At 40.4% G+C, this 27,558-nt stretch overlaps 1 protein-coding gene across 1 annotated transcript in view; it reads right to left on the bottom strand.

The window, feature by feature from the left end:
* Positions 1–3,083: 3,083 nt before the first annotated feature.
* LEPR (leptin receptor) overlaps positions 3,084–27,558 on the bottom strand; it is a 36,575-nt gene continuing 12,100 nt past the window's right edge. Inside the window, exons 6-20 of the mRNA XM_067300508.1 lie at positions 25,660–25,805; positions 24,737–24,881; positions 23,175–23,177; positions 21,681–21,974; positions 21,391–21,508; positions 17,557–17,756; positions 15,085–15,233; positions 14,673–14,832; positions 14,492–14,574; positions 12,708–12,924; positions 11,381–11,563; positions 10,386–10,481; positions 9,741–9,843; positions 8,893–8,968; positions 3,084–3,899 (exon numbers count right to left, since the gene is read on the bottom strand). Of these exons, the coding sequence (XP_067156609.1) occupies positions 3,084–3,899; positions 8,893–8,968; positions 9,741–9,843; positions 10,386–10,481; positions 11,381–11,563; positions 12,708–12,924; positions 14,492–14,574; positions 14,673–14,832; positions 15,085–15,233; positions 17,557–17,756; positions 21,391–21,508; positions 21,681–21,974; positions 23,175–23,177; positions 24,737–24,881; positions 25,660–25,805 (2,789 nt within the window). The remainder of the gene's footprint in view (positions 3,900–8,892; positions 8,969–9,740; positions 9,844–10,385; positions 10,482–11,380; positions 11,564–12,707; positions 12,925–14,491; positions 14,575–14,672; positions 14,833–15,084; positions 15,234–17,556; positions 17,757–21,390; positions 21,509–21,680; positions 21,975–23,174; positions 23,178–24,736; positions 24,882–25,659; positions 25,806–27,558) is intronic.

The following is a 27,558-nucleotide window of genomic DNA, read 5'->3' as shown; positions in this document are numbered from 1 at the left end:
CATGTTTCAACTCCCTTCTCCCCATATATAGTTTTTTTGAAACAAGGACATTAGGCTTTTTTGATGACATTCAGCATCCAGAAACACTTAGTGAGATCTAGGTTAGCAGCTTGTTTGAAAAAAAGTGGTGGATTTGGTGGGTTTTTGGTAAAGGTTGCCTTAAATTCAAAGTGCAGATATAGACTTGCTCTGGTCCCTTTTCCTCCATATAACTTATTACTAATATATTAAAGTATTTCTATGCTTCTTCTACCAGTTACTGTTGTTGCTGTTTTTTGTTGTTTTAAATTGCCTAAATAATTTTTATGTAAATTTAGCTTTGGAGTACACAATATTTTTATCTATGAGCATTCTTTCTTAGCTCTTCAAAATAGTTCTTTGAAAAAATATGCATATAAAAATATTTACTACCTATAAACTAGAAAATATGTATTTGGCTTGCAAATAAGTGTGTTTTTATTTATCTCAGAAAATTGAGCTGGGATGCAAGATCTGATTTTCCTCATATCCGAAGCTTTTCAGCTGAGTTGAGCAGGGCTTATGAAGACGAAGTGACTTCCCCAAGTCCACACAGACAGACTAGCTCAGCTAAGATTAAAAATACAGGATTCTTTTGCATCTAGCTAACCATTAGGCTGTACTCAGATCAAATTACTGCCTTTTCTACCGTGGATTCTTATGAAATGGGTTTGGAAAAGATGTTAATCTTATTGCGGTACCATTGTGCTAGAATCTCATGTTTAACAACAGTTCCAAAAATGTGGAAACTTTACTTCCAAGTGCATCAGTTTACCTGGATAACACTCCACAAAACGCAGCCACAAGAATTTTGATTCTCTTCCTCTTCTTGCACTACAGTAAATCTTCAGCTACTAGAACAGTCACTTCTTCAGGGAGCATTTTATGTACTGATGCACTGTTCAGCACCTGTTTCTGACCTTACAGCTTCTCTTAAAGCTCTTTGATGCTATTGATGGACATTTTCATTTTACATCAAAAGAGACAACATAAAAACAGTCCTAACTTCACCTTCACCGGTCACAGCTTCCCTTTCAACAATCGAAATCCATGTTTTGTTTTGTTTTTTTTAAATGTGGACCATCTGCTCCCCCCCCCTTTTTTTTAAGCAAGGTCAATTTAATACAGATGTCAACTAAGCAGTGAAAACATTAGAGTTTGGGGGGAAAAAACCTAGCAAATATATTTGGTGTTTATACAGTGCATCCATTTGCTACCGTTGGTTCAACTGGATACCGCTGTCTCATAACCGGCAGCCTGAGCGTCCAGCGGCTGCACCGCATCCAGATCAACTCAGCCTGCAGCACTCGTGGTCACAAGTCATCCTCAGTGAAATGACATGTTCTGCTATTTCCTCCATCGACACATGTGTACGTACTATTTCAGTCTTCTCTTTACTACTGTCGGGCTACTCTTTTCCATCTTGCATTTAGGATCCACAAACAAATTCTTAACCAAGAGCAAGCTCTTTTCAACACCGTTTGCCCAAGTATTTCAAGAGAAGAGAGAGTTTACTCCCAAATGGAGAGAAACGTGTATGGGTCTGCATAGGTGACATACGCCCAGTGCTCACCCCTGTGGAAAGCTTGATCATTTTTAGCAAAGATAAACTGAAAGCCCACTGATATAGAATCGGATGCAATCCACAAGGAGAATGTAAGGGTAAATTTCACCTTTGCATTTAGTAAATGCATGAAAAAGGCAGCTGTGTTTCTTCAGTGTTTGTTGGTTGAATCTTTCCCAGCCATTTAGGAGTGTCTGGGAATCTCCACACCAAGGCCCACAACAGCCCCAGCTCCCGTACATCTCTCCAGCTGGAGGAAAAGGCTCTTGTCACACACTGAAGACATCTGGATCGTGCTGCTGAGCTCTGCTGTGCCCCAGCCCTGTGCGGCTGTGCTTGTTTGCTGCAGCCAGCTACGGCTAAGCAGGGCTTTCAAAGCTATCAAAGTCTCTGTCCGAGGGATAGACCACAGGCTAGGACAGAGCCTGAGGACCGAGCACTAGCAAAGACTGCATTTAGATTGCATTCAATCCTCTCACCTGAATGTCTATGGCACAAAGTCCAAGTCCAAGTGCAATTCTTCACCGGAGAGCTCAGAAGTACACATAACAGGCAGCAACGATAGGCAATTTGGCAGCAGAGGCTAGCTTGAACACAACCAAGCATCTAAATAGAGGCCCTGCTTTTGAAAGTTAGGCCAAGAAAGAGAATTTCCTCCTACTAAAATCCTGGCACTGAAATATAGACTTAGTTACCCAACCTCAAAACAGGAGAGTTCCTGAAAGAATCACAGAATCACAGAATCACTGAGGTTGGAAGGGACCTCTGGAGATCATCTAGTCCAACCCCCCTGCTCAAGCAGGGTCACCTAGAGCACATTGCACAGGATTGCATCCAGGCGCATTTTGAATATCTCCAGAGAAGGAGACTCCACCACCTTTCGGGGCAACCTGTTCCAGTGCTCTGTCACCCTCACAGTGAAAAAGTTTTTCCTCATGTTAAGATGGAAGTGTCTGTGTTTCAGTTTGTGCCCATTGCCTCGCGTCCTGTCGCTCGTCACCACTGAAAAGAGTCTGGCCCCATCCTCTCGACACCCTCCCTTCAGATACTTGTACACATTGATAAGATCTCCTCTCAGCCTTCTCTTCTCCAAGCTAAACAGGCCCAGCTCTCTCAGCCTTTCCTCATAAGAGAGATGCTCCAGTCCCCTAATCATCTTTGTGGCCCTTCGCTGGACTTGCTCCAGTAGTGCCACATCCCTCTTGTACTGGGGAGCCCAGAACTGGACGCAGTACTCTAGATGTGGCCTCACCAGGGCTGAGTAGAGGGGGAGAATCACCTCCCTCGACCTGCTGGCAACACTCTTTCTGATGCAGCCCAGGATACCATTGGCCTTCTTGGCCACAAGGGCACATTGCTGCCTCATACTTAACTTGGTGTCCACCAGCACTCCCAGGTCCTTCTCAGCAGAGCTGAAGAAGAAGAGAAGCCAGGGGAGGGAGCAATGGGGGAACACATCAACACTTAAAAAATACAAACAGTATCAAATTGGTGCGATGAGTTAACATTTGTTCTCTGTGGTCTCTTGCGCTTTGGCAGCAGTCATCTGAAACTGAGGCATGTATGGCACACTGGCTTTGTACTTAAGGCTATTTTTGATAAAAGCATTTAAGTTAGGAGATGTATTCTGAAGAAAACCCATATCTTTGAGCAGATCAGCTGCATGAAACTGACACACGACTCCCGAACTTTCTGTTAAGAAAATGTCATTTTCTCTTTTTTCAAATGACGTTATCCCTAGGTAACAGAGGCTCCGCTCAGGACTGTCACCATCCGTGAAAGTATCATCCTGGTCTGAAGGCTCTGAAAATCCCTCTGAAGAAATAAGGGAAAGAGAGAGAGTCTTGCTGGGCTGACTGCCATGTTGATCAGGTAAGAGCAGAAATGCCCGATTTCCCATCTCCCAAGAACTACTTGAGAAAGCACCTGTAACTAAGGAATCTTCAGCTAAGAAGCATCTATCAAAGGCACTGCTTAGATTCTTTTTCTGTTCGTAAAGCCCACTTGATTTGGAGTTACTCATAATAGTAGCGTATTTAATACTGGACTGCCGTGTAATTTCTCCGCTGACTTTGTCATCATGGGAGCTCTCAGAGAAGCTGTTACTATTGAAATGGCCGCTAGAACAAGCAGAGTCACGTTCAGAGTCTTGAATCTTTGTGAACATTGAATCAATTACTAAAAAATCCTGTGCGTCTTCTTTCTTCAATGCTCTAGTAACACTGATGTCTTCCAGCACTATTTCTGGTTCCAGAAGAAGAGGCTCAAATGACATTGCTTCAGGGTGCTTGATAAAAAGATGCTCAAAAGTTTCAGGCTAGAAGAAAAGATATATTTTAATGCTCATCATCAGTACGAAGCTACTGATTTTAAGAATCACAGACAAAAACCCCATTGTTTTAACAAAGAGCATATATTTGAAAAAATCACCTAAAACATACTTCCTCGTGTGTGCATGCGTGCGTGTATGCGTGCCTAAGTGAAGAGTGAGGGGAAAGGAAGCGAGAACCTCTTTGTGCATCAAGTGCTGCAAAGCAAGCGTTCTGCGAAGTGCTCAATACTCCAGCCAAGACAGCGTATAACTTAAGCTGAAACAAAAGCAGCTGAGTGGCCCATTCACTTCAGCATTAACAAACATGCACGTATTGTTAAAAACACATGTAAGTGCTTTGCAAGACAAAGGTCTCCCAGCCTTAGATTTGTTTGGCATTTTATTCAGATTATGTAAGTCTAAATCATTTACATGTCAACTAAAATGACCCCTCCTGTTAGGATTACATTATTTAGGGTGAAATTCAGTCGTAGTATTTTTAGTGTATTCCCATCTGAATAATGGCTGTATGTTTGAGCTGTCTGAACAGAAACACACATTTATCTTGGGGAAAAGTATTCTCTGCCACATCTCTAGTATATATGCTTATAAAATATACAACAGCATGAACTGACAGCAAACTGGAACTCCTAGTTACAAAGAAAATTTCACTTGAAAAACATAATGCCTAATGAATTCAAGACAAATTTAAACAGATAAAAACACAGATTTTGTGTATATTAGGAAACCATATTTTACAGCAGGAAAGCTGCCAAAACAACTAGGAACACGTCAAAATACTTAAAACTAGGATCTTCTTTTCTGTAATTGTATACTAACTTACCTATCTTAGGCTACTACTTTTAGTCTGGGCTAGCTACTAGTAATGTCTATGGCCCTCATGTGGCAAAGCTTGCAAGTAGGTTTCTAGCTTTTTTGGGACTTCCCTCACACAAGTCCATCACCTTCCCAAGCTGAAGCCAACTTGTACATTGGAATCTCTCCTAGTCTTCAAAATAATGTGAATAACCACATATAAAATTAGCCAGATACTGAAATAAGCTGTGGACAGCTACTATACTACATATAGCAAGCCATAATAATAATTTATACTGCCCAATGAAAGCTTCTTCCTCTCCGACAGCTTAGCTGCGAGCGCTCGCAGGCACACAGGCACTGCTGCGACAAAGCAGACCGACGGCTGTAGACTGCCCACGCTGGCATTTCCAAGAGGAAGACGTACAGCAGGCAGCTCAGGAATAACCCAAAAAGATATGTTTCCTCCTGATACACCTCTCCTCCTCCAACTGGCAGCTGACTTACCTGAAGCTGGCACCTGAACAGAGATGGTTTATATCGCTCCTAAAACTGCTTGCTTCCTCACCTCAGCCCCCACCATCTGCTCTTATAAATGCATATGGTTGCCACAGAAAACGTATCAATAATATTGTCTGCAAAGATTAAATACATCCCATTCAAAAACAGCTATGTTGTTTGGCAAAGGCCACCATCTGCCAAATCAGACACATCACTTATTAAAACATATTAAATATTTAATCAAATACAATGCATAATCCAGTCTCCTGAGAAAATGTAAAACTACACCATATCAATAATTACAGAGTATACTGGGTGAATACGCTGTAAGTATTTCCACAACATATGGTATAATCTGGGCACAAATTTTGTTTAACAGGCAACGTCATTCCATAAAATTCAGGAGAGCAATCACAGCTTTAGGCCCCCAGTTCCCAAATTCTGCTTGCCAGAGGAAACAAGATCCAAACACGCAACGAATTTCAAGCAATATTATATTTTGCTCTCCTGTTCAATATATTCTGCTCTCCTGTTCAGCCTAGATTTCAACTCATATTTGCTGTAGCCACAAGCCTTGTCAGAAGGTCTCAAGCAGCAGACTACCTCAGAGCCGTCAGCCAGTTTTCACTGCCTGAAACAGGTTAGAGTCAAAATTAATTTGCACTTGGTTGCTAAACAGAGATTTCAAAATATGCTATTAGCCTAATTCTCCCAAGATCAGATTGACTTGCACATACATTTAACTTTACATGCTGTAAATAACCCCATGGACTTCAGCAGGGTGAATGTGCATGAATCTTTGCAGGATTGATAATAATTTCCTACAACATTAGGTCCTACACCTTAATTATTTTTTAAACTACTTTATTGAGCAAATAGCAGGAATTTTCATGATCTTGACATTATGCATACATGTAAAAGCTTGCACACGGCTGCCCAGATGCAAGACTTGCCTATTTTAGATTATAATTTTAACTTCTTGCTACTATGAGCAATACAATCATGATAAAATAATACTTTACAAATGCAGTTCTGGAGTACCAAATACCAAACGTGCTATATTGAATATACAAATTAATGATCAGATGTTGTCTCAAGGATTGAATATTAATAACTATCAAGACAAAACACGAGTTCTACATCAAATGCCTTCACAAAGACATCAGAAGTTTCCAGTAGTGATATATAAGAGATTTCTGTAATCAACGATTATTATAACTAAGGAAAATTACCATACAAATGTTGTACACTGCGTTGTCTGCTGGAAATCGCATGCTCACATACAAAAGCAGAATCTGGCCCTAAACACACTGTTTCAAAAAAATCTGTTCTGGCCTTGGATGCTCATGAAGTGAGAGAGAGATGATCATGCTCATCTGAGGACAGGCACTGGCTAACTGTGCCTTCAGTGCAGTGCACATTAAGCAACGTTTTTCAGTAAGATTAGTACAACGTACCAAGGAGGCATGCTTTCTGCTGCATAACAAGCTGTCAAAAATCATGTCAAACTTCAATTTCTTTCATACTTGCATGCATCGTTTCTTTTCCATCTATTATGGATTCAACAAGGCATATGAATATGGAGCAGTGTCACCAGGGTGTCACCTTGGGCATGACTTTATTGCTAGTTAGAACTTCATCAACTTCAACAGACTTATTTCACTTCTAGCAGTCGGTGAGGAGAATCGCGTCCAACATACCAAATCCAACATGCAGGTTTCATGCACCTTTGCAATGGGGGATAGTGCAGATTGTCAGGAGCTCCCTTTTCTACAGATGAATACATTAAATAGACAAATACACGTGCTCCAGTGCAACTTATCCTCCCGCAATTAACAGCTATGTTCAAAAGAGCCCAGCCCTTTCCAGGATGCAGCCATGGAAGCAGAAAAATCAGACTGGTCTGGGATTTAATGACCTGCACAAGGAAAATGCCCTTAGCTTTCTAGCCAAGGCAGCGGCACAGACTCACTGAAAGGACTCCCTCCATGCTCCGCTCACAACAGTGCTGGAAACACCCACCCCTCACCCTGTCAGACCGTGGCTGCACCTTCCCCAGCACAATCATTCCCAGGAGCTTCATTTAACATTTAAATTATATGGTGCTGTGCATCTGAGAAATATTTTAGCACTTTAAAAAGCCACAAAAATTGTAAGTAACAAATAAGATGGTCTACTAAATGGGTATTACAGTAAGCAGAAACTGCCATAACACCACCAAAACCAGATTTTGCCTGGAGATTTCGGGCTTGTTTTTTCAAACACAGATCAAATGTTAGAGATTATTCAGACATTTACACTGATATGCTGCATGTTTAAATGATAACAAATGAAGAAGCCATATAAATAACATGCACATCAGCTTTTTCAGGAAAAAGCCAATAAAAGCGACAAGGCACTGCTTCACCCAGGTGCATGGTCAAAAGACCTTAATGGGACAACCATGCACTCTTGCAAATACAGGATTAGACTTCCTTGATGCACCTGGAGTTAGTGGAAGCTCCCAAGCTAGAGCTCGAGTAGAACAAACAAATACTAAGGAGAAAAAAAAAAATACCACCAACAACAAAAAGAAATCCTTTCAAGTGAAGTCAATAACTGGGCAGATCTTGCACTCAGCTGGATAAATCCCAAACCAGTCTGATGTCTCTGCTTCCACAGCTGCATCCTGGGAAGGGCTAGGCTCTTTCAACTCCTTTTGAAGGCCAAGGCTTGAAAGGATTCAGCCCTTTGCCAGTCACAGCCTTAGTCAGCAGGGCAGTAAACAAAAGTTAAAACTCCATATTTAAAGTGTTTCTGCCTATGCAAGTGACAAACTGTGTTCTGGTCTGTAATATGGCACTGGCTCCTAATTTTTGCAAGGGCATTTTAGATTTTTGACAGAGCTACTTCCAGGATTCGTTATGTTTAAACAAATCAGCATTGCATTGTGTCTGTGCTTCCTGTCTTCTGAATATAAATAGAAAATTCTTCTAACAATTCTGTATAGGAAGCCTGGGAGCTGGCCCAATGGTTCAGCAGGCAGTGACCATGATTAGACTTCAAAGAATCTCCATTCTCTGTTTAAATGAAATGAAATAAAATAAAAGATGAGAAAAGAAGCCTTCACTGGGAATGAAAATTAAATACTCGAAAAATCTTCTGCCATTAGATGCTTTTCCTTTTAGAAATAATAAGCCTGAATTTAGATTATTGTGTCAATGATTACACAGTGTCAAATTCTGAGACCAAATGAAATATCGTCTGGTGGTGCAAACTGGAAAGTCCAGGCAAAGGCTCTAATTTGTCAGAGCTCATCACAGCTCCTGATCCACGAGCCAAACAATTTATCCCAGCAAAGAATTTGGCCCTTGATACACACAGGTGGCACTCGCTGGTGTACGCAAGCGTTACACCTGTGGGACACCTTTTGACTCTACAACTGGCTCTACTAACTGGCCTGAAATGTAAGCACCCCCTCCATTCAAAAGGGGTGCTGGTCTAAGGTCCTGGCCCGTCGCTGGGTATTAGCCTTCTACAGCTGGAAGAACTGCCGCGTTGCTAACTTCAGAGGCTCCAAGTTGTTTTGTGCAGTAATTCAGGTAGGTTCTAGCCTAACCAACGGGGAGAGTTCAGCACTGAGCAAACAAACAGTGAGGCCCATGGGGCAGGGGGGAAGAAGCATCGCCACGGAAATGCATACCTTCTGAAAATTAACTCCTTGTGCCCAGGAGCAATTCTTGGGGTTTGGAACATCTTCCCAGAACAGTTTCTTCATTCTGAAACGTTAGGTAAATTCTGGAGTTGGTACTGTTCTCATGTACTCTGTATTGCTGTTATTCACCTCTGTCATATAGAAGTACTTGTACTACAGCAGCAGAGTGTTGCACCAGAAAAGGACTGTGTGAAACTGCATTTTTCCAGAATGTTATGAAAATATAACCATTTTCGATAGACTATAGTTGGCCAAAATACAGTAAAAAATAAAGGAACAGCATACCAGACAGCAGTTTTGCAAACTATGAAAGGTATAGGCAGTCTTTGCTGAGTAAAGCCCTAATCCACCTTTCATAATGCTTAGAGGGATTTTTTTCAGTTGGCTTTTACTTCAGACCTGAGTTTGTGACAACAATTAAATCGAGTGCTCAGAGTGCTTTACAAATTCAAAGCACCTGACATTCATTAACTTGGCCACAACACTCTGCAAAAGTAAGGAGCATGTGGTACAGGCTACAGTGCTACTTCCCAGTGAGCACAAACCACACTAATCATCTACTTTATAGTGGGGACACTAGCTCCGAAAGGGCAATAGTATCAAGCCTATCAGGGTATCAAGCCTGTGCACCCAAGACACTTTAATTCTTGGTGTAACATCACATAGAGTCTGTTGCTTTTCAGTACAATATATCTCAAAAATATAAATGATAAAAATAGTTTCTAGCTTTCCCCAGAGAGACCCTGTCCACCAGTGCAACAGACGGACATCATCTAAGCTGCATCACCTTCTTCTAAAGACATTCTGCGAGTCTTGTATGACAATGAACAACCCACCTTTGGTGCGAAGTCATCAACGCTCCAAGCAACAAAACTGAGGTTGAAATAACTATTGGCAGAACCACATAGAGGCTGGCATTATTCTGATTTTCAGACCCATCTGGAAATAAACGGAATTCAGATAATAAGAAGACAATAAGACAATTTATCCGTGAATAGTTTGCAATAGGGAAAAACAAACACACACAGAAATATTAGAAACAGTGCTAACACAAGTAAATCGAGTAAATGGGTTTTTGCACATGAAGGAACTTTTATCTTGAGAACAAATGTATAAAAGGGAAGGAATTATCCTAAACACTGAGGTGACTCCTCTGTCTCTGTGGGAGGGGTCCACTGTGCCCTTCCCATTGGGAAAGGGAATTGGAGCATACAAGACAACAGAACACTCCACAGTCAGAGAATGAAGAATCACAGGGATCTAGGACCTCAGTGATTAAGTCAGGTGTATGATTAGTGCTGTGCCTTACCCTAACAACCCCACAAAGTGATTTCAGGTTAAACTATTTAAAGTTATATTACAATTACTTGATTACCATCACTGTTTTCTGATGAGATACAAACTTCTTCCATATTTAAGTTTAACTTTTATTAGCAAACCCCTATTTCATAAATATCAAGGAGAAAGATCCCATAAATTACCTTTGATAAATTGATCCGTAGCTCTGGATTTGCCAACTCCTCCAGCAAATACAGGGTACAGGCTGAACTGGTACTTCTCAATCAGAATAAAGTGATCTGAAAAGAAGACATCAGCCTTTTGAATGAAAGATACTATCATACTATTAAATGACAGCCCCTGCAGAAGCTCTGGTCAGGGTTCAGACCAGACCGGAAGGGGGAATAAGGAAAGCTGTCTTTTATAAATTTGCATTTTAATATCAGCAGATTAAAGCTATCAATCTATACTGGATATCTAGATATATATAGATACTGGATATCTAGAATTATTTTCTCATGGGATTAACACCTCTATGAAACAATTGTAAAAACTGTAATATTAAAGACAAAATGCAAATGCAATGTACATATAAACTCAGATAATTAGCTGGTATATTCAATATTCAAAAACTAATTTTATCATATTGTCATAAAATGAACATACACTCGAGTATCATTGTCAGATTTTGAATAAAAAACACAAAACAGCATGCATACAGGGTATGAGGCACAGGCTTTGCAAAATCCTCCTCAGTAACTGACAGAGGGCAACTTAAAAAGATGTACATTAAAAATAACCTCACATAGATCAATTCAATTACACAGATCAATTCAATTACAATCTTAAAATAAAAGCAAATAAGAGGTGGGTCAGGCTCAGAGGTAGTACACCTCAGAGAAGTTTGTCCAGAAATGAACGCCATGTGGGGCAGAAGCAAAGGCCACAAGACCTAAAAAGCGTGGGACTAGCTTTTGGGGCTCTAAAAAAAGGTAAGACCATTCAGCAATCCTATCTCGGTCTGGATTATCAATGCAACAGTCAGTCCTCTAATGGTAATCAAGGATTGCTCCACTGGATCTTAACATAAAAAAGATTAGAAACAGAGAGGAAAAAAAAGGAATCTGAGAATTCAGTAATACTGTAGTTTCTATCCTGTAATAATTAACATACATTAGATTTTCACGTATAAACTCACCATAGATATAATACTTGCTAATATTTGGAGGAACTCGCACCCATTTCATCTCCTCTTCTTTGTTAAGGTTTTTCCATTCGATAACAAAAGATGTTATCACATACACTTGAGGTGCAAGCATCCAAGTCAGAATCACACACGTGCTGTTGACAGGGTAGGCACGGAGCGACTGCACGGCGTTCACTGCCGGAGCAAGGACAACAGCACAGCTGTGAATGACACAAGCTCAGGCAGAGGTGAGTTCAGAGCTGCGTTAGTGGGAGACGTGCGTACCGTAAACCACATGCACATGAACGACTGCTACATTTTCAGTGCTTTAACATTTATTTCTTTAATTTTTATCTTATGTATAATAAGGCTTGATCTTCAAGCCTGAAGACCCATTTCTCTTTAAGCCAGGGTAAGCTTGGCTTGTACAGTCTAGCCCCAAACACTAAATGGATCAAGTTTCTTACCAGACATCAAACAAATATGTTGGTTCTGATGTGCACTTCCTAAATTATCACTCCTTAGCCAAGAACTGAACCCTCAACATTCAGCTAGTAAAACAGACACTAAGAGCCTGTAAGCTAAATCCTATTAAACCTCTCCAGGTAATATAACAGGATCAGAATTCCAGTGGACAAATGCTTCTCATTAGGTCTGCTACCAACTGCAGGGTTTCCAGAATATCACAGAGAATTTTACCCATTAAAATGCTTTTAAAATTAAATTACAGAAGTTCTATGAATAAACTGCAGTAATGTTTCCCACAGCACACATCTGCATATGAATGTTATACAATTCGTATTTGAAAAAGCAATAGTCTTTATTTTCTTAATAAAGCAGAGTTTAACTGAACCAATGAAGAGGCTACTTAGGAAGTAAAGCCAAACCTCTGAAAACTATGCACTCTGGCAGCCTGTCAGGTGAGCAGCCAGAAGAAAGACCACATTTAATTTTGGAAACAACAAAACATTCTCTAGCAGGAATGTAGGGTGTTCCCAAGACAAAGTAGACGGGAGATCAGTTCTACAGGAAGATTTTATTTTTCTTTGATTAATTATTTTATATTCTGGTAGTGGAGGAAAGACATCCCAGTTAAGGACAACTCTTTTCCCAACCCAAAGATCATTACAATTTTCATGGGACGGAAATTTCATTTTTCAAATAGCTCTGTTGGTGAGACACAGAAGCTGTTTCTCATATAAAGCTGAAGATATCATTATAAAATATTTTCATCTTCTAACAAAGGGAGTTTTATTACAAAGAAAGCTATATCCAAAAGCATCACAAGATTTCCTTACATTTTCCACATTTCAAAATGGTAACTAACTGGTGTTCTTACCTGTGCTCATTTGCTGTGACAGAGTTAAATTAAAATTAATTGAAGAAACTCCAATTGAATTCATGGCTAAAACTGTAACGGTATGTGTGTGTTCAGTCCACAGAAATGAACAGGTAGTGCCATTATCAACGTATTCTGACCACGCAGTGTTTTCTGATGTCTGATGCTTTATAACGTATCGGCTCACACTGCACAATGAGTGATTCTTCATCAGTGGCTGCAGCAAACAGTGATATTAATCAATTTCCCAATCTTTGATTTCAAAAAGAAACATTATTTGGGCAGAAGATGGCAGTTTTCCAGTTTTAAGAAAACATGACCCAGAAGAAAGATATTCAATAGACTGACTACTGTCCTTTTAGCAAGGACACTGCAGTTGATTTAAAAACTTAATTTCTTCTCCTCTCTGAAACCTGACACCCCCACTTGCTATCTCTCCAGTGTGCGTGTTGGGGGGGGAGGTGGAAATCAAGGAAATATTACCTTTCAGACTCCTGTGGTGACTCATTATTTTATGTTAGTATTTTTCAGGATTGAAAAACCAGAACTGATGACCATTTTGCATACGGGATTGCCTGCATACTTATCATTACTATACGGACAAACAGGAGTGGCCAGTCACTGATGCACTTTCACCGTACCTAACCTTTTAATGTAGCTTTGCCCGGTTTACACGCAGTTGCAGCGGCGTATGTACAGACTGCAGGCGAGGGGTCCGGGCACACTCTGCTCAGATATCTTGGCCAGCAGAACTTGGCAGCTGAAGACTGCATGTTTCGTTACAGCTTAGTCATTGTTTTCATGTTATTCTTTCTTCTGAACATCAGAACAAACTGCATTTTAAGTTTTTGTGAGTCTGTTTCACAGCATTTGTCTAACTAACTCTGAAAGCGTAGGCTTACATGAGCATGTAACACACTACTGGCACTTTAGCTGTGTTAGAACAACTCAAGACAGCAGGTCTGGTCCCTGCGCGTGAGCAAGCAAGTTTCCAGTCTGCCCAGAGATGTGAGCAGGCTTTTCTCAAGTACTGGGGATTACGAAACCGCAGGAATAATGAGATAAACAAACAGAAGAGGGTATGTTCCACGCGGCGGTGGTGCAGACCCACATGCAGTTCCACGTAGGTGTGGTGTACGCATCTGGACCCGAGCAACAACAGTTTGACCATATTCTCAGACGGACCTACTCTATGAGAGTCAGGCCACTAGCGAGCTCAGGGCCAGTCACCTGAAGCCTGGAAACACGCCTGCTGCCAGTGAATGACCGAGCTGAGCCCCGCTGACCTCTCAACCACCCAGAGGGACTACGCAGCAGTGCGAAAGGTTTTGTTCTATTATATGAATATAACCTTGGCAACAATTAGGGAACAAAATCAACTTGATGTGTGCAGCTAGCTGTAGGAAAGATAAGGAGTATAAAAACAGAAGAAAGGGGAAGAAAAAAAAGCACCAGCAACAGAAGGAAGTAAAGAACAAGGCAGGCTGAGTGCGTGAAGCAGTCTGAGCCATCTCCCTGTTGTACCACAGCATTACAATCAACTTTCACCAGCAACCCCCGTCAGCCTCCAATATTAGCCAAGGAAGAGGCTAACATGAAAGAAGCTGTATCCCAAGTATGTTGCATACAAGGTCCCATGAATACAGACCGCCCAAGTTCACCTCCCAGAGCAGCATGCGACTGCTCTGCTCCCATCTGAGGTAACTCTGCCAATGCTTTTGGATCACGCATCTCTCAAAGGGAGAACATGCATTACAGAAAGACCGAAACGTAGCTGTTCTCACCTTCCACAGAAGTGTAACATTCTTCTGCCTCCTTGCAGGATCTTCAGCAATAATTCTCCAAAATTCAGGGCCTTGTAGAGGAGCTGCAGGATTACACAGTTTTTGAAGAAAAAGTGTCACATCTCAGTCTGAAACTGGACAGATCTAGAACTGTCAGAGTGTGCTGCAAAAGCATGTGTACCTTTGATATCTTTTACAGCTGTATAAGCTGATCTGCTCCAATTGCTCCAGTAACCTAATCCATCCGGTCCTCTGCAGCGGACCTGAACAACATACTCAACACAAAGTTTCTGTACTTTTATCAGAGCTGATCTTGTTGGTGCATCTGAAATTTCAAACAACTGTAAAAGAAGTCAAAATATTTAGAATAAGAACAAAAGATTCTTTAGGCATCTGTTACAATCAGAACTCCTGAAAATGAATCCTCACTGGACTCACTGGATTGGAAAGCGGCCTAATCAGTAATATTGCTTTACTAGGTAATACAAATGCTTATGATTCCTCACATAAAACAAATTCTACAAATACCAGCTATCTAACACGCTAAACACTGCAGTAATTGATACTTTGGTCTGGATCAAAAAGGACAGTACCTCCCATGTAATTTCTTCTCTATTCACAGCATATCGAATCTGAAATTTAAGATCATTGTTTGTAAATGCAGGGTTTGTCCAGCTCACATTCAGCAACCCAACATTCCTGGTGATTTCTGCCATAACACTGGAGGGAGGAAGTGGCTTCACTAGAAAATTGAAAGAAAGAAAAACCCAACTGTAACATCTACACTGACATTTTTCATTAAATCATGATGATTTGATTTACTTCCTCTACCCTGAGGGTGCCAGGTCATACTGTGGCCTCTGATACTCTGAATAAAGTCAGACTATGATACAAAAATAACAATTCGCCAATCCAGGCTGGCTTGTCCATTCACTGCAGACAAAAGCGATGCTGACTGAGAAAGTGAATGTTTGCCTCATGGGAAATTCATCCCAATTTTGACCCAAAACCCACCAAAAAACTTAAGTGAAATATCAAAATTTCTTATAGAATGAATTTTTTATTAAAAAATATATATACATATATGGGGAAGGTTTCGGTATGTTTCGTTTTAATTTAAACCACTATAGCTTATATTGGCGCCAGCAGCTGGTGCCTCCCCTGGGACTCCACTAGAGTGAGAAACAGCAAAAGATGTAGCCGGGAGCACACCGCTGTGGAAAGCGGAGGCACAGGTGGCCCAGAAAGGTAGCTCCTATAAAGGACAGTGACAGTGCAAGCTGATGCAAAGATTAATGGAGATAATACCTGAAGTTTTCATTTTACTAACAGGAAATTTCACCAAAACTGACCTTCTCTAGCAGACTGAACTAGAATGTTAGAAAGCCCCAATCTGTTAACAAAGCAAAGCTGGAGTAAATTTGTTTCGACTAATTGCACATGGAGGCGGGGGAAAAAAAACAAAAAAATGAAATAAGTCTTAAATTGCGAGAGGAGCTAGAACAAACACATTTTGTTTTATTATGATACAGAGCATCTTTCACCCACTCTAGGTCAGTTCTATTCATTTCTTTTTATTTAAAGTCATGACTTGAGTAAATTGGACTTAAAAATCTGCAGGCTGGGTACAGCTGAAAGCCTGCCCCCGCCAGCGCTCCTCACCGGGCAGCACTGTGCAAGGCCGCTGCCTTCCCCCAAAAGAGCAAAGCCAGCCTGACCTCTCACGCCCCGTGGAGCACAGCGGTGTCTGACACAGGCTAACGCTCCAGCCGCCATGCTGCCAAGTGCCAGGTTCTTTTGGCAAATTTTCTAAGCAGTAGAAGTGCAGGATCGACCTCCCCTGCCCCCCCAGTGCTTCACGCCACCCCCCTTTCTGAGGCCTAAGGTTACAATCATTCTCTGATAATCAGGCGAACATTGATTGCCAAAATGGTGCAAGCCACCCTCTTTGAATTAGACAGGAGCAACTGGAATATGGTCTCAGTTACATATGCTTTTATACGCTAACCAGCGCTTGAAGAAACTTTGAAAATCAAAAGGCCACACGCACTCACAATCAAATGCTACACCCCAAACCCCAATTAGCTATAATGCATTGAGCTTTTTCTTTCCTTCCTGTGAAATTCATTTTTGCCCACTCTATTTAAAATTTGAAATGCAGAGGATACTTTATCTTCCCTATGTGCATACTTTCCCCCATGCACATAATACATATGATTTGTGCTGCTTTGCTTCATGCTGCACTTTTGTGGTCTAGCTGGAATATATAAAGAAACATCTATTACAAATACTAACTAAAGCCAGGTGAAAAACAGCCATTTCCTCTTTGTGAATGGATGTAAAAAATTTCTTCGCAGAAGATATATGAAGCCAAAGCTGCAATGTTTTCTTTCCATGTACGCTCACACTTGTGTCCAGTAAAACATCTACACAGTCCAATGAATGCTGTAGGCCATGGACCAGATAAGACTTGCTTTGCACATTTTGCAATGTTTGAAAATCCTCAAACACTGTTTTTGCTGTTAGCTTTTATAAAAATTTAAGTAAATGCTCTAAATGTTGCAAAAGAAGTTTTGCAAAAGCATGCAAGCACAGGAACTGTTCCTATGATTTTAAAAAAAAGAGTATGCACATGTTTACAGTAATGTATATAGCGTTACACGGCATCAAAACATAAATTTAACCTCGTAATTGAAGACTTATGAAAAATTAGATAATCAAGAATCTTAAAAACAAGATAAAAAACACTTGTATTTAAATACAATACTTGCATTTTCTGTAGATGTCTCTGCAAAAGAACCAAGAGGATAAACATGCAAAACTGGATGTTTCATTCTATAGGTACTAGCTGTAGTTACAGCCTGGTCCTGTGCCAAGCAAAATGTATAGAAAGATTACTTAATCCAATGCTTTTCAGAAGACAACATTGAAGCTCTGATGTTTTACATTATTTCCACAATCTGATTTATTCAAAAGACTATGAAGAAGCACTTTACATATACTATAAGAAAACAATGAAATCCAAGGTCAGCGCTGAAGAAAAATGTACAGAAACCTTGACCTACCTACATCTGCTGGAATGACACAAGTTGGTGAAGATTCAAGAGTTCCTAGTAAGTGTTTAAATTCTATCCACATAGTATATCCAGATAAAAGAAAAATAGGCTGAAATGTGCACTCATAAGAAAGATTCCTCTGCAAATGGCATTCTTTCACCTCTGATTTTGGAGAAGTACTTGGGAAGTCAGAACAATAAATTTCACTCCTTAAAAGAGAGAAAAACATTCAGTTAATACTTTTCAACAATAAGCTGCTCATGGTACCAGTAAAATGGAACTCAGAAGTAAATAAATAAAATGATCCTTTTTGGCGATTATCTGGACAGACCCTCAACTTGAGTCTTCACTGAATGGATAGATAACACTGTAATGTTACTCTTTAAAGCTTCGGTTCTTAGCCTAAATAAAGTAAGACATGGAAGGCTCTCCCCAGTGCAAAATCTTTTGATAACAGACTACACAAGAAACAGGTAAGAAAATAGCAGGCATCTCCAGACACTGGTAAGTCAGTCATATTATTTGAATGGTACATATGAGCAATAAACATAGCAAGGCAGAGCTCCAGCCAGTATAATCGAGTACAAAACACTGATTTACTCCAGCCAAGAATATGACTTAAAACACCAGCTGGTATCCAGGGGAAAGCAGCCATGTGGCCCAGTCAGACATGCACAGTTAAGTCTCCAGGAGACTGAAATCTCATTTAAAAATCCGTTCTGGATAGTGGTATTAAAATCCCACATGGAGTCAGTACCACATCTGGCAACAGCAGAGAGGAGACCTGGACTCTGGACAAAATGGTGGTGGGCAAACTGTGGCATCTTACTGGTGATGAAAAGGGGAAAGTTTTCTAATTTCTCCTAAGTCTGAAATTTGCATTCAGGCCTGCACAGCTCAGACTTGCTGTGCGGCCAGATAGTATATTAGTTATTCAGCCGGATCACAGAAATTAGACTTAGCTGAAACTCTCCTCTTAATGTCAACACAGCTCATACCGATTAAACTGTTGCCCTGTGCTTTGAAGATTTAGCTTAGCATTCTCTGTTTTTACAGGATGGCAATTTCTGTTCTTTTACTGTTGGCAGCATTAACTGTAGAGGAAGATGCAGTAACAAGCCAGCCAAAACAAACGCCAACAGGCAAAGCTATCATACCACATCACTGTACAGCATGGGATTACAGCTGCAAAATGTAATTGCATCAATACCTAAGAAAAATAGCTGCATGCTCCTGGAAAACCTGATATGTCTGATGTTGATATAACACATTTAACTTCTAACTTTCATCCTAAGGACTTGCCCATGTCTAAACAGATACTGGCAACTCCAACATATTAATGCTATCCCCTTGCAATCAGCTTGGCCAACTAAGAGACGTGAGCATTTCATTTGGATTCAGGCTTGGAGCGTTCAGGTTCATTTTGTGTTTTTGTTCACAATGTGCAATAGACCGTTATGCAAATGATACTGGCATTTTCATAATTATACATCTTTAAAGTCTAATATTGCAACTATTCAGCAATCATTACATTCACATGGTCCCTCACGATTTTTATTTTTTGTTCTTTCAGACCATAACAAACAAAATGAAAAAAAACAAAGATCTCAACAAATGCTAGCTAAATACCAGCACCTGGCAAGCATTTACAGTCTGTATTACACTCTGTTTGGTCTAGCAGGAATACTGCAATAAATTTATAGACTGTCACCTAGTATTAGAAAATAACATTTTTAGCCTGAACAGGGAAAAAAGGGAATAAAAAATATGGCAAGAGCACCTAGGTGTTTATTTCAAGCTCCTTACGCAGCAGCACATTCATTATATTCACATATGTGTGCAAACAGGCAAAACAAAACCTACCTTGGCAGTCAGCTAGTCACTAACCCCCTGCCCTAGAGGTCTCTAGGCTGAAATCTCAAGCGTTCGAGCTATTGCTCAAGTTCACAAAGCCTGAGAAATATTAATCTTGGTACCACGACTGTTCAGAACTGAAATCAACCTCCATTTAGGAAGGCAGTATAGCTTTTCGAATTGTGTCATTACAGAATTGGGCCCTCAGGACTGATTTAAGCTTGTTTGACACAAGACTTGCATACCCAGTCCAGCAGGGCAATAAAATGGAAGATCTTTTGCTCAGTCCTTCTCAATATATTAATAAGTCAAAAGGATTTATTTTTGTTTTGTGGCAAAACAATACTATTACAGGCATTATTTGTGCACACAAATGAAGATGAGGATGACCATACCATTGATTATTACATTTGCCCCCAAACCCCACCCCAGTTCTCCTGCTCTGTCCAAACAGACAAAATTAAAGCTCCAAGGACCTGCGGAGAAAAGCACGGAGGTTATAAGAACTGCTTCATTAATGTAGGGGAGAGGGAAAAGAAGAAATGTTAACTGCAGAGTAGCACAGATGCCTAAAAGCAAAGAATCAGCTGTAATGTTAAGGCATTTATAGAGCACTGTCCTAACTTGAGGTGAAACAGCTTTCTCTGTGGAAAGTAGGAAACATCCTTCTTAGTCCGTCAACTACCCTGAGTTCTTTGGTCACTTAAAAACAAGCTGGAAAGCCCAGGAAAAAAAAGAGGATCTCAACAGGACTCCCAGTTCTGGAGTATATATGTACTCAAATATTTCTGAAAAAAGGTGACATTCTGCCATCCATCATGTCAGACTAGTCTGAAAAGATTCCATTAACACTTAGGGCTTTTTTACTGTCATAACATCATTGGAATATGGTCCTGCCTTGGAAATTGCTTTCTATTCAACCATCTGAAAACAAGCTAGGCCAAACCATCTGAAAATTACAGAACCGCAGAATGGCTGAGGTTGGAAGGGACCTCTGGAGATCACCTAGTCCAACCCCCCGGCTCAAGCAGGGTCACCTAGAGCACGTTGCCCAGGACCCTGCCCAGACGGTTTTTGAGTATCTCCAAAGATGGAGACTCCACAAATTAGACAGTGAAAATGAAGAATTGCTCTAGGTACCAAAGCTGCTCCGTCCATAAAGCAATATTCTCTTTATGAGCCAATATTCTCTCCCTATAAGCAAGATTTTTTTCATCTGGAATGTACTAAATTCTGCCACTGTATGTATATATACGTATTATCTGTACATAGAGAAAAGATATAGAATCCTAGAAAAATGGAGGTTAAAATGGAGACTTCAATAGGTCTCAAGTCCTACTCAAAGTGGGGTTAAATTCAGAGTTAGATCAAGTTGCCCAGGGTCTTGTCCAGTCAAGAGCTGAAAATTGCCAAGGACAGAGATTCTAGAGCCTTTCTGGGCCGCTGTTCCACTGCTTAGCCGCTCTCACTGTGAACAATTTTTTCCTTATTTCTTTACTATTTGCAAATATGAGCAACTAGAAGAATTTTTATGCCTGATACAAGCAAACACACCTACCTGAAGAGCCAAAAAACCTGACATTCACTCATATAGTTCAAGCAGAAAGGGAGATTGGCTTGAAAGAAAAGAGAAGCTTAAAAAGCATATTGGTTTAGTCAGACCTAGACCTACTACCATGAAAAAAATTAATCCTCACAGAGTTAAATTAATTTTTCTGTTCTCGTTTTACAGAACATACTTCCAAATTGTATTTACAAGTTTTACAAGTGCTAAAGAATGGGTAAATAAAATCCACATTTTATAGTTGGATATCTAGTGTCCCATTTTGTATGTGTAGCTAATACCTCTGGAGTTCCAGACGGGAAGAAGTCTGGCCTACAGACGCTGACTACATTTGATAATTACATCTACTCACAATTGTTTACTGCAAGAGTGTTTCCAGAGTAACACTTTCCAAACATAAAGAGTGCATTAAAAGCTATACACACCTGTAGTATCTTAACTGCAAAGAACTCCCCACGAGCAATGTGTTTGCGTTTGCAGACCATCTGCAAGTCATTTTAGTTAAGTACCCATCAGTTTCACATGTGATATTGATATTCACATCTAATCAAAACACATTGAAAGTTTATTAATAGAGATATAATTGTTCATATAAAAACATGCATTACAAGTCACTATTACTTGATAAAAGCTAACTGGAGTTTAAAATTTAAATATTCTGACTTTACTATTAAAATACACAAAAACTATAATTTGAAATCATCAGTAATCTTACCTACTACATATAATTCGGCATATCTGTGATGACATTCCCTATTTTGATGACAACAGTACACTGCGTTGTAGAAGAAATTTCCTCTAGGTTTTGTTGCTTTCAAGTTGAAAAGAGTAACTTTGCTTACGCGATCATTCACAAGTGTGTACTGACTTTCTGGGATTTCTTCTACTAAATTCAGCCACCAAACAATCTTCTTGGACACGACTATCTTGTTTTTGTTATTATAGATGCAATGAAAGGAAACATTAGAACCAACACTGGTCAGTATCTTAGGAGGGAAGTACAGGACTTCTGTTACAGGAAAGGAAAACAAAAAAAAGAAAAAAAACCTTTAAAATTAGAATCTTAACAAAAGGGATTATAAAATCATATGACAATAGCAAATGTCATTGCTATCCAGTTGTATTTCTAAACCATCTACTTCTTCCAGCTTAAGTATTATTAATGACTATAGGTGAGACTGGCAGAAATGAGACCTTGAATCTCTCCCCCCAGTAATGTTTATAAATTCTCTGACAATAATCTTTAATATCCCCAGTCAAACAGGAATGAAATGAGCAGAAGATCACTGGGGAGCACAGTGAAGAGAAAAAAAGAAATGCACAGCAGCACAAGTGAAACAGGGAAGCATATGGCTACTGTAAATGGATTATTGGGAAACAGGATTAACAGTGATACTTCTTATTCAGCCCACGTTTTTAAGGTGTCAAGGCCAAGCAAATGAGTGTGCTTATCCACTTCTGAAAAATCAGCTTATTTGAATGCTGCAACAAGTATTTGTCCTCAGGTAAAAATGAGAGAAAATCCAAGAGAGAGAAGAACCATCCTTGGGTGGAGGGCAGGGGGGAAATCCAACTCTTTAAACCCTGCAAGCATGCTGAAGGCATACGCTAGCTGAATCATTACTGTCATACTGGGATACATGCTTAGAAAGATTCACTATTCAGTATTGCAGAAAATCAGGCTTTCCGAGAGTTACTAATTCTGCTCCCGTTTAAGTCAGCAGGAGTTTCATATCTCAAAAACTTGTTTTACAATCTCATTAGCGCAGTGGGTACCAAATGGTAGCAGCAATATAATAAGCAATTCACCTGATTTTGCAAAGCATGTAAACAGGCATAAACTCAGCCTAAATCGGTCAGGTACTCAGGGAAGCTACACGTGTTATACACCTGCTAAAAAGGAAGAGTTTGTTGAAGGGCAACCCAACGCCAGCACGGAACTCCTTACCAGAACAGGTTTGTGTTCTGTCATGCAGGAACCGCCTTGGATATTTTTAGGACCTTTCCAAAATACAGACCCTCTCAGATGGCAGAGCAGAACTACAATACTGTCATCATCAGAGACTTTCTTAATAAATACAAATCAGAATATAAAACTAGCCAGCTGTACAAAAATACAACTGCTTGATTTCAGCATTTATTCTTCTAGTATTAATGTGCTTACACGAATGCAAGGCAGTGTCCCTGTTACCAGCCTCTCTGTTGCTACCAGCTGCACTCCGCGCTCCGCTGTTCTTCCATTGGCTCATCCTAAGATTAGGCAAACAGGCCAATTTGAGCTTCCTGCAGTCATGAAATTACTTTCTTTATACTGCCACCAGGCTTGTCAAAATGGTTTTATTTTGCTGATGAGATGTGTGTTTAATACAATTACATATCCCCTAACAGGTTGTTAAATTAAAAAAAAAAAGATCTAATAGTATCTACTGTACCTCTTTTACATACATGCTTGTGTTTTAAAACACTCATAAACCCTTTCTGAAAACATGAGCATACGTGTGTGAGAGAAAACAAAAATAAGTTAAAGATATATGATTTTGCTATAGTATCTTTTATATATATAAAACAAAAAATTAAAGGCCAGTTAGGCCTCTAAGTCTGTAATCAGACACCCTGTGTTACATGCTCTGTAACCAAGAGGGTCTGAGCATCTTCAGCCTTGTTGGAAGACAACCACCTCTGCAGAGTTTAGCTATTTACTCGGGTGCTTGACTGAAGCATATACATTAGATTATTTATCTACAGTAAGCATGAGTATGTGCCTAGGTAAGGCGCTCATTACTGTCACATGATAGTTCTGAGGACAGTGACAACACAGAACAAAATATTTCCAGTTAACCGTAAACAGAGTATGGAAAAATACAACGCAAAAAATCCTGACACCTTTAGGCTGACCCAAAACAGTGTAGTATACACAGCAAATCAGCAATCATGACGACTGAGCAAGGATTTGCCAAATAAAAAAATCTCTCTCTTCCAGTGTACTCCAGCAGTGAAGAAAGAGCCATTACGCTCCACCATTTTAGCGGCAGCTACGCTGATGTAAGGGACCTCATTGAATCCAAAGGAGCCATACTGAGTGCAGGAGAGCCCTCACTGTGTGCAACACATCAGAAGACTCGCCCTGTTTGGATACTAAATTGCTTACAGCAGATAAGATTATAAGCTTAAAACTAATGCAGCATACATCAGGACTGACTGACTGGGAATTATTATGTGAAGTTTATGGATTGTGCTCAACATTACAAACCGTGACGTATTATATCAAAACTACAAACCCCAACCTGCATTCCATGCTTTCAGTTCAGCTACAAAACCTCACACTAAACTAAAAGTTAGAGAAAGCATTAGGAGAAATTTCTCATACCGAGTAGACAAACACTACCACCGTCTTTTAAAATGGAAGAACCCTTAGAAAAAGAACTGCTTCCAGGTCTGAACTTCAGGTGCCTGGTGAACAAGCAACAGGGCAAAGCAAGGAACTGACAAGGACATGACTGTGCAGTCTGCACGCATTAGTCCAGAACTCCTTTAAATGCAAGTCTCATACAAAGACAAAAGCAGAATCAGAGGCAGAGCTATATGGAAAGAGAAGCAGCAGAAGAAAGAATTTCCAGAGGAGTTTTCAGCCCAACTCATGCACACAGCGTACTGTACCACACTGCCTAACATGCGCTCACGCATATTCATTCCACAAAACAAACCAAACTGGAAAAATCCATTCTACTTCAAAAGACTACTTACTGCTCAGGGTGACTGCACACAACTTACCTCCTGAGTGCAGATCATACGGTGTGCTCCAGTCACTCCAGAACCCTGGACCATACAGATTCTTGCACCGCACTTGAACTAAATATAAGGAATCAAGCAGTGTATTGTCTATGGCCAAAGAGGTTTCTAGGACAACTCGAACCACCTGTTGGATTATCAGAAACCATCATTAATGTATAACACCTTCAGGGAAGAGAGGAGAAAAAAAAAAGAGAGAGAGAGAGAAAGAGAGGAAGAAAGTGCACAAGAGCAAGCGAGCGAGCGAGAAGTCAACAAGACCAAAACAAATTGTTAGTCTAGAGAAAGCTGTTATTTTTAGGTAGCAAGATGGGTGAAACAAAGCTCTCTTCTTTGAATTTACTGTAAATTTGAATATGTTAAAAGTTAGATACCCTGGTGAAAAATATGTTATTTTGTTATGGGCTGCTAATTATAAACTGCTTTTTACCCCAGAGCCAGCTGTACAGTTGCAACAGAAAAAGCAATTCATTAGTAAAAGCTACAAATATTAAACATACACACATCTATCATGGAATTAGGGTTTTGCTGAAAGGAGAGAGCTTTGCCTTTGGACTTCATGGAATCTAGATTTTCATCCAAAAAGGAGCATGGGAGTTTGTGTAACCACAATCCAAAGCGAGATGGGTCTCTCATCCTTGGGTGATGGCTCTCCTAGTATAACAGATGTAAAGTCCAGCCTGCCAGCTTCACCACACTGCTGATGTTTACCAGGGTCTGCTGTTCACACCAGCTCAGAAGGAAACAGCGTGCCATGCCCAGCTCCACCAGACCAGCCACATTGCTCAGCTCACCAGTGCCACAACCCGAGGGACAGGGAGGGTTGTAAAAAATCCAGGACTCTGGAAGAGACCTGCAGAGTTGCACTGCTCCATCTTAAAACACAGAGAACAGAGCTGACTCACCTGCCAGCTGTTTTGACTTGAATTTGCAGAGAACTTTACTTCATACTTAAGTGGGTATGGCATCAGCACTGGGTCAGACCAGCAGATCTTCACTTGACCTTTCTCTGTCATTTCTAGATGCAGGTTCAAAGGAGGTTCAGGCTTTACTGCCAACAAATTAAATTACAAGTTTACTGCTAAGATTATTGCCTGTGACTGCTGGCTGTAATGTTTTTCACTGATTCAGAAATCTCTTTCATGCCTTTCCTTTAAATTCCGTTTTCAAGAGCAGCTCTATAGCTAATGTATGTCAGAGCAGCATTGTGCAGTATCACTAGGAAAGTGCATCCTGGGAATATTATATAGTTAGCTATCAGGCCATGCTGTTTGACCTAATGTTAACCTTAAAACGGAATGAATTTCTTGCCTTGGGCAATGCGTCTACTCAGCAGCCAAGCACTAGCTTACCTGTTTTGCTGAAGAGAGGGTTGAGAGGGATGGAGTGCTGTGCAAAGCAATTTGCTCAGCTCCTTAACAGGCAGGAGATAATGTCCTCATATTGTACACAAAGACTTTCTAAATATTCCCATCCCTTCTACAGTGATTATGGCTATGAAAGGTGGTCTCCAGTAGAGCTACATTAAGGCAAAGTAAAAATGGAGGGTTTCAGAAAGTTCCCACATGGGTAAAGAGAACTCTCTGGAGGAGGAAATGGATGGGCAATTTAGAATGATGGTTAGTATTACATTCACTCTTCCTCGGATAAAGGTAGGCAACTTGGATCCTACTTTTACCCGTTACTGAGAACTTTTCATATCACTGCATAATTTCCATGTCTTTTGGTTGATCTTGTCCTCACTGGACACTCAGCTTCTCCCATACAAGAGTCATATCCTATTAAAAACCACAGCAGAGTAAACAGCATGGGCCTAATCTGAAAAGAAAGCATTTCCAAGCATCTCAGGCAGCGGACACACGTTCCCTTCTGGTTCCAGCTGCGCTGCATGTCCACAGCTTGCCCTCACCCCCTGCCAGAGATGAACACCACTTCCATGCAGCCATTCCGAGATTTACGCTACCTACTCCATGGCTTTGCTAACCTGGGTAACGCGAGTGCAGCAGGCAGGGAAGGGCTCGTACAAGCAGCTCTAACGGGTGACTGGGAATGACCACGCAGGGAAAGGTGGGCTGCCAGCAGTAACCGAGCTAGCAGAGTTAGGAAGCAGATGCATGTCCACAGTGCTTAGCCAGTGCAATGGAGAACCAGAACTGGCTCCAGGCATTTGACCCACGCGATCAGACAACACGCCAGTCTGCCCCGGGACCTCCTGCGGTTCCACTGGGGTCCGCTCAAGTAAGAGCGTGCGCCTATCAGTATCGGATTAAGTACAAAATGGCCATTCGCTGATCTCTCTGCTCTACAGGTTGTCTCATTTGAGAGGTATTACGGGAATCTCACTCAGTGTACCAAACAACTGTTATTATTTTCCATATAAATTCATTATGTGGAGCCAGATCTTATTCTCTTATTACTTACCCAAATCTTATATACCATCTCAAAGCAACTAATTTAATGAAGACTAGGAGAAATGCGTGATTTGTGAGAAGTTCATAACTTCTAAAACATTACTTAGTAGTTTTTACATCACATTTTTGTGCATCTTAGCTATAATATAACACAAAAAATGAGGTTTTCTCATTCTGCTACCACCTGTTCTATTGATACCATTTATGAGCATACAACTCTTACACAAGTATTTATATTTTCATTTTCAAACAATTTTTTTTATTGAGCTAAGTCTTAGCAGAGCATGTACGAATATTACATATTTTAAAAATATACTTCACTAAGCAGAAAAAGGTAATTATGTCACTCTTAACACTGGCAGACGCAGCCCTGAGTTTTGACATTTTTTCCTG

Source organism: Apteryx mantelli, chromosome 8 (genome assembly GCF_036417845.1).
Source record: "Apteryx mantelli isolate bAptMan1 chromosome 8, bAptMan1.hap1, whole genome shotgun sequence".
Taxonomy (NCBI): domain Eukaryota; kingdom Metazoa; phylum Chordata; class Aves; order Apterygiformes; family Apterygidae; genus Apteryx; species Apteryx mantelli.
Note: the sequence above shows the minus strand (reverse complement) of the source record. Positions and strands in the feature narration are given on the sequence as shown.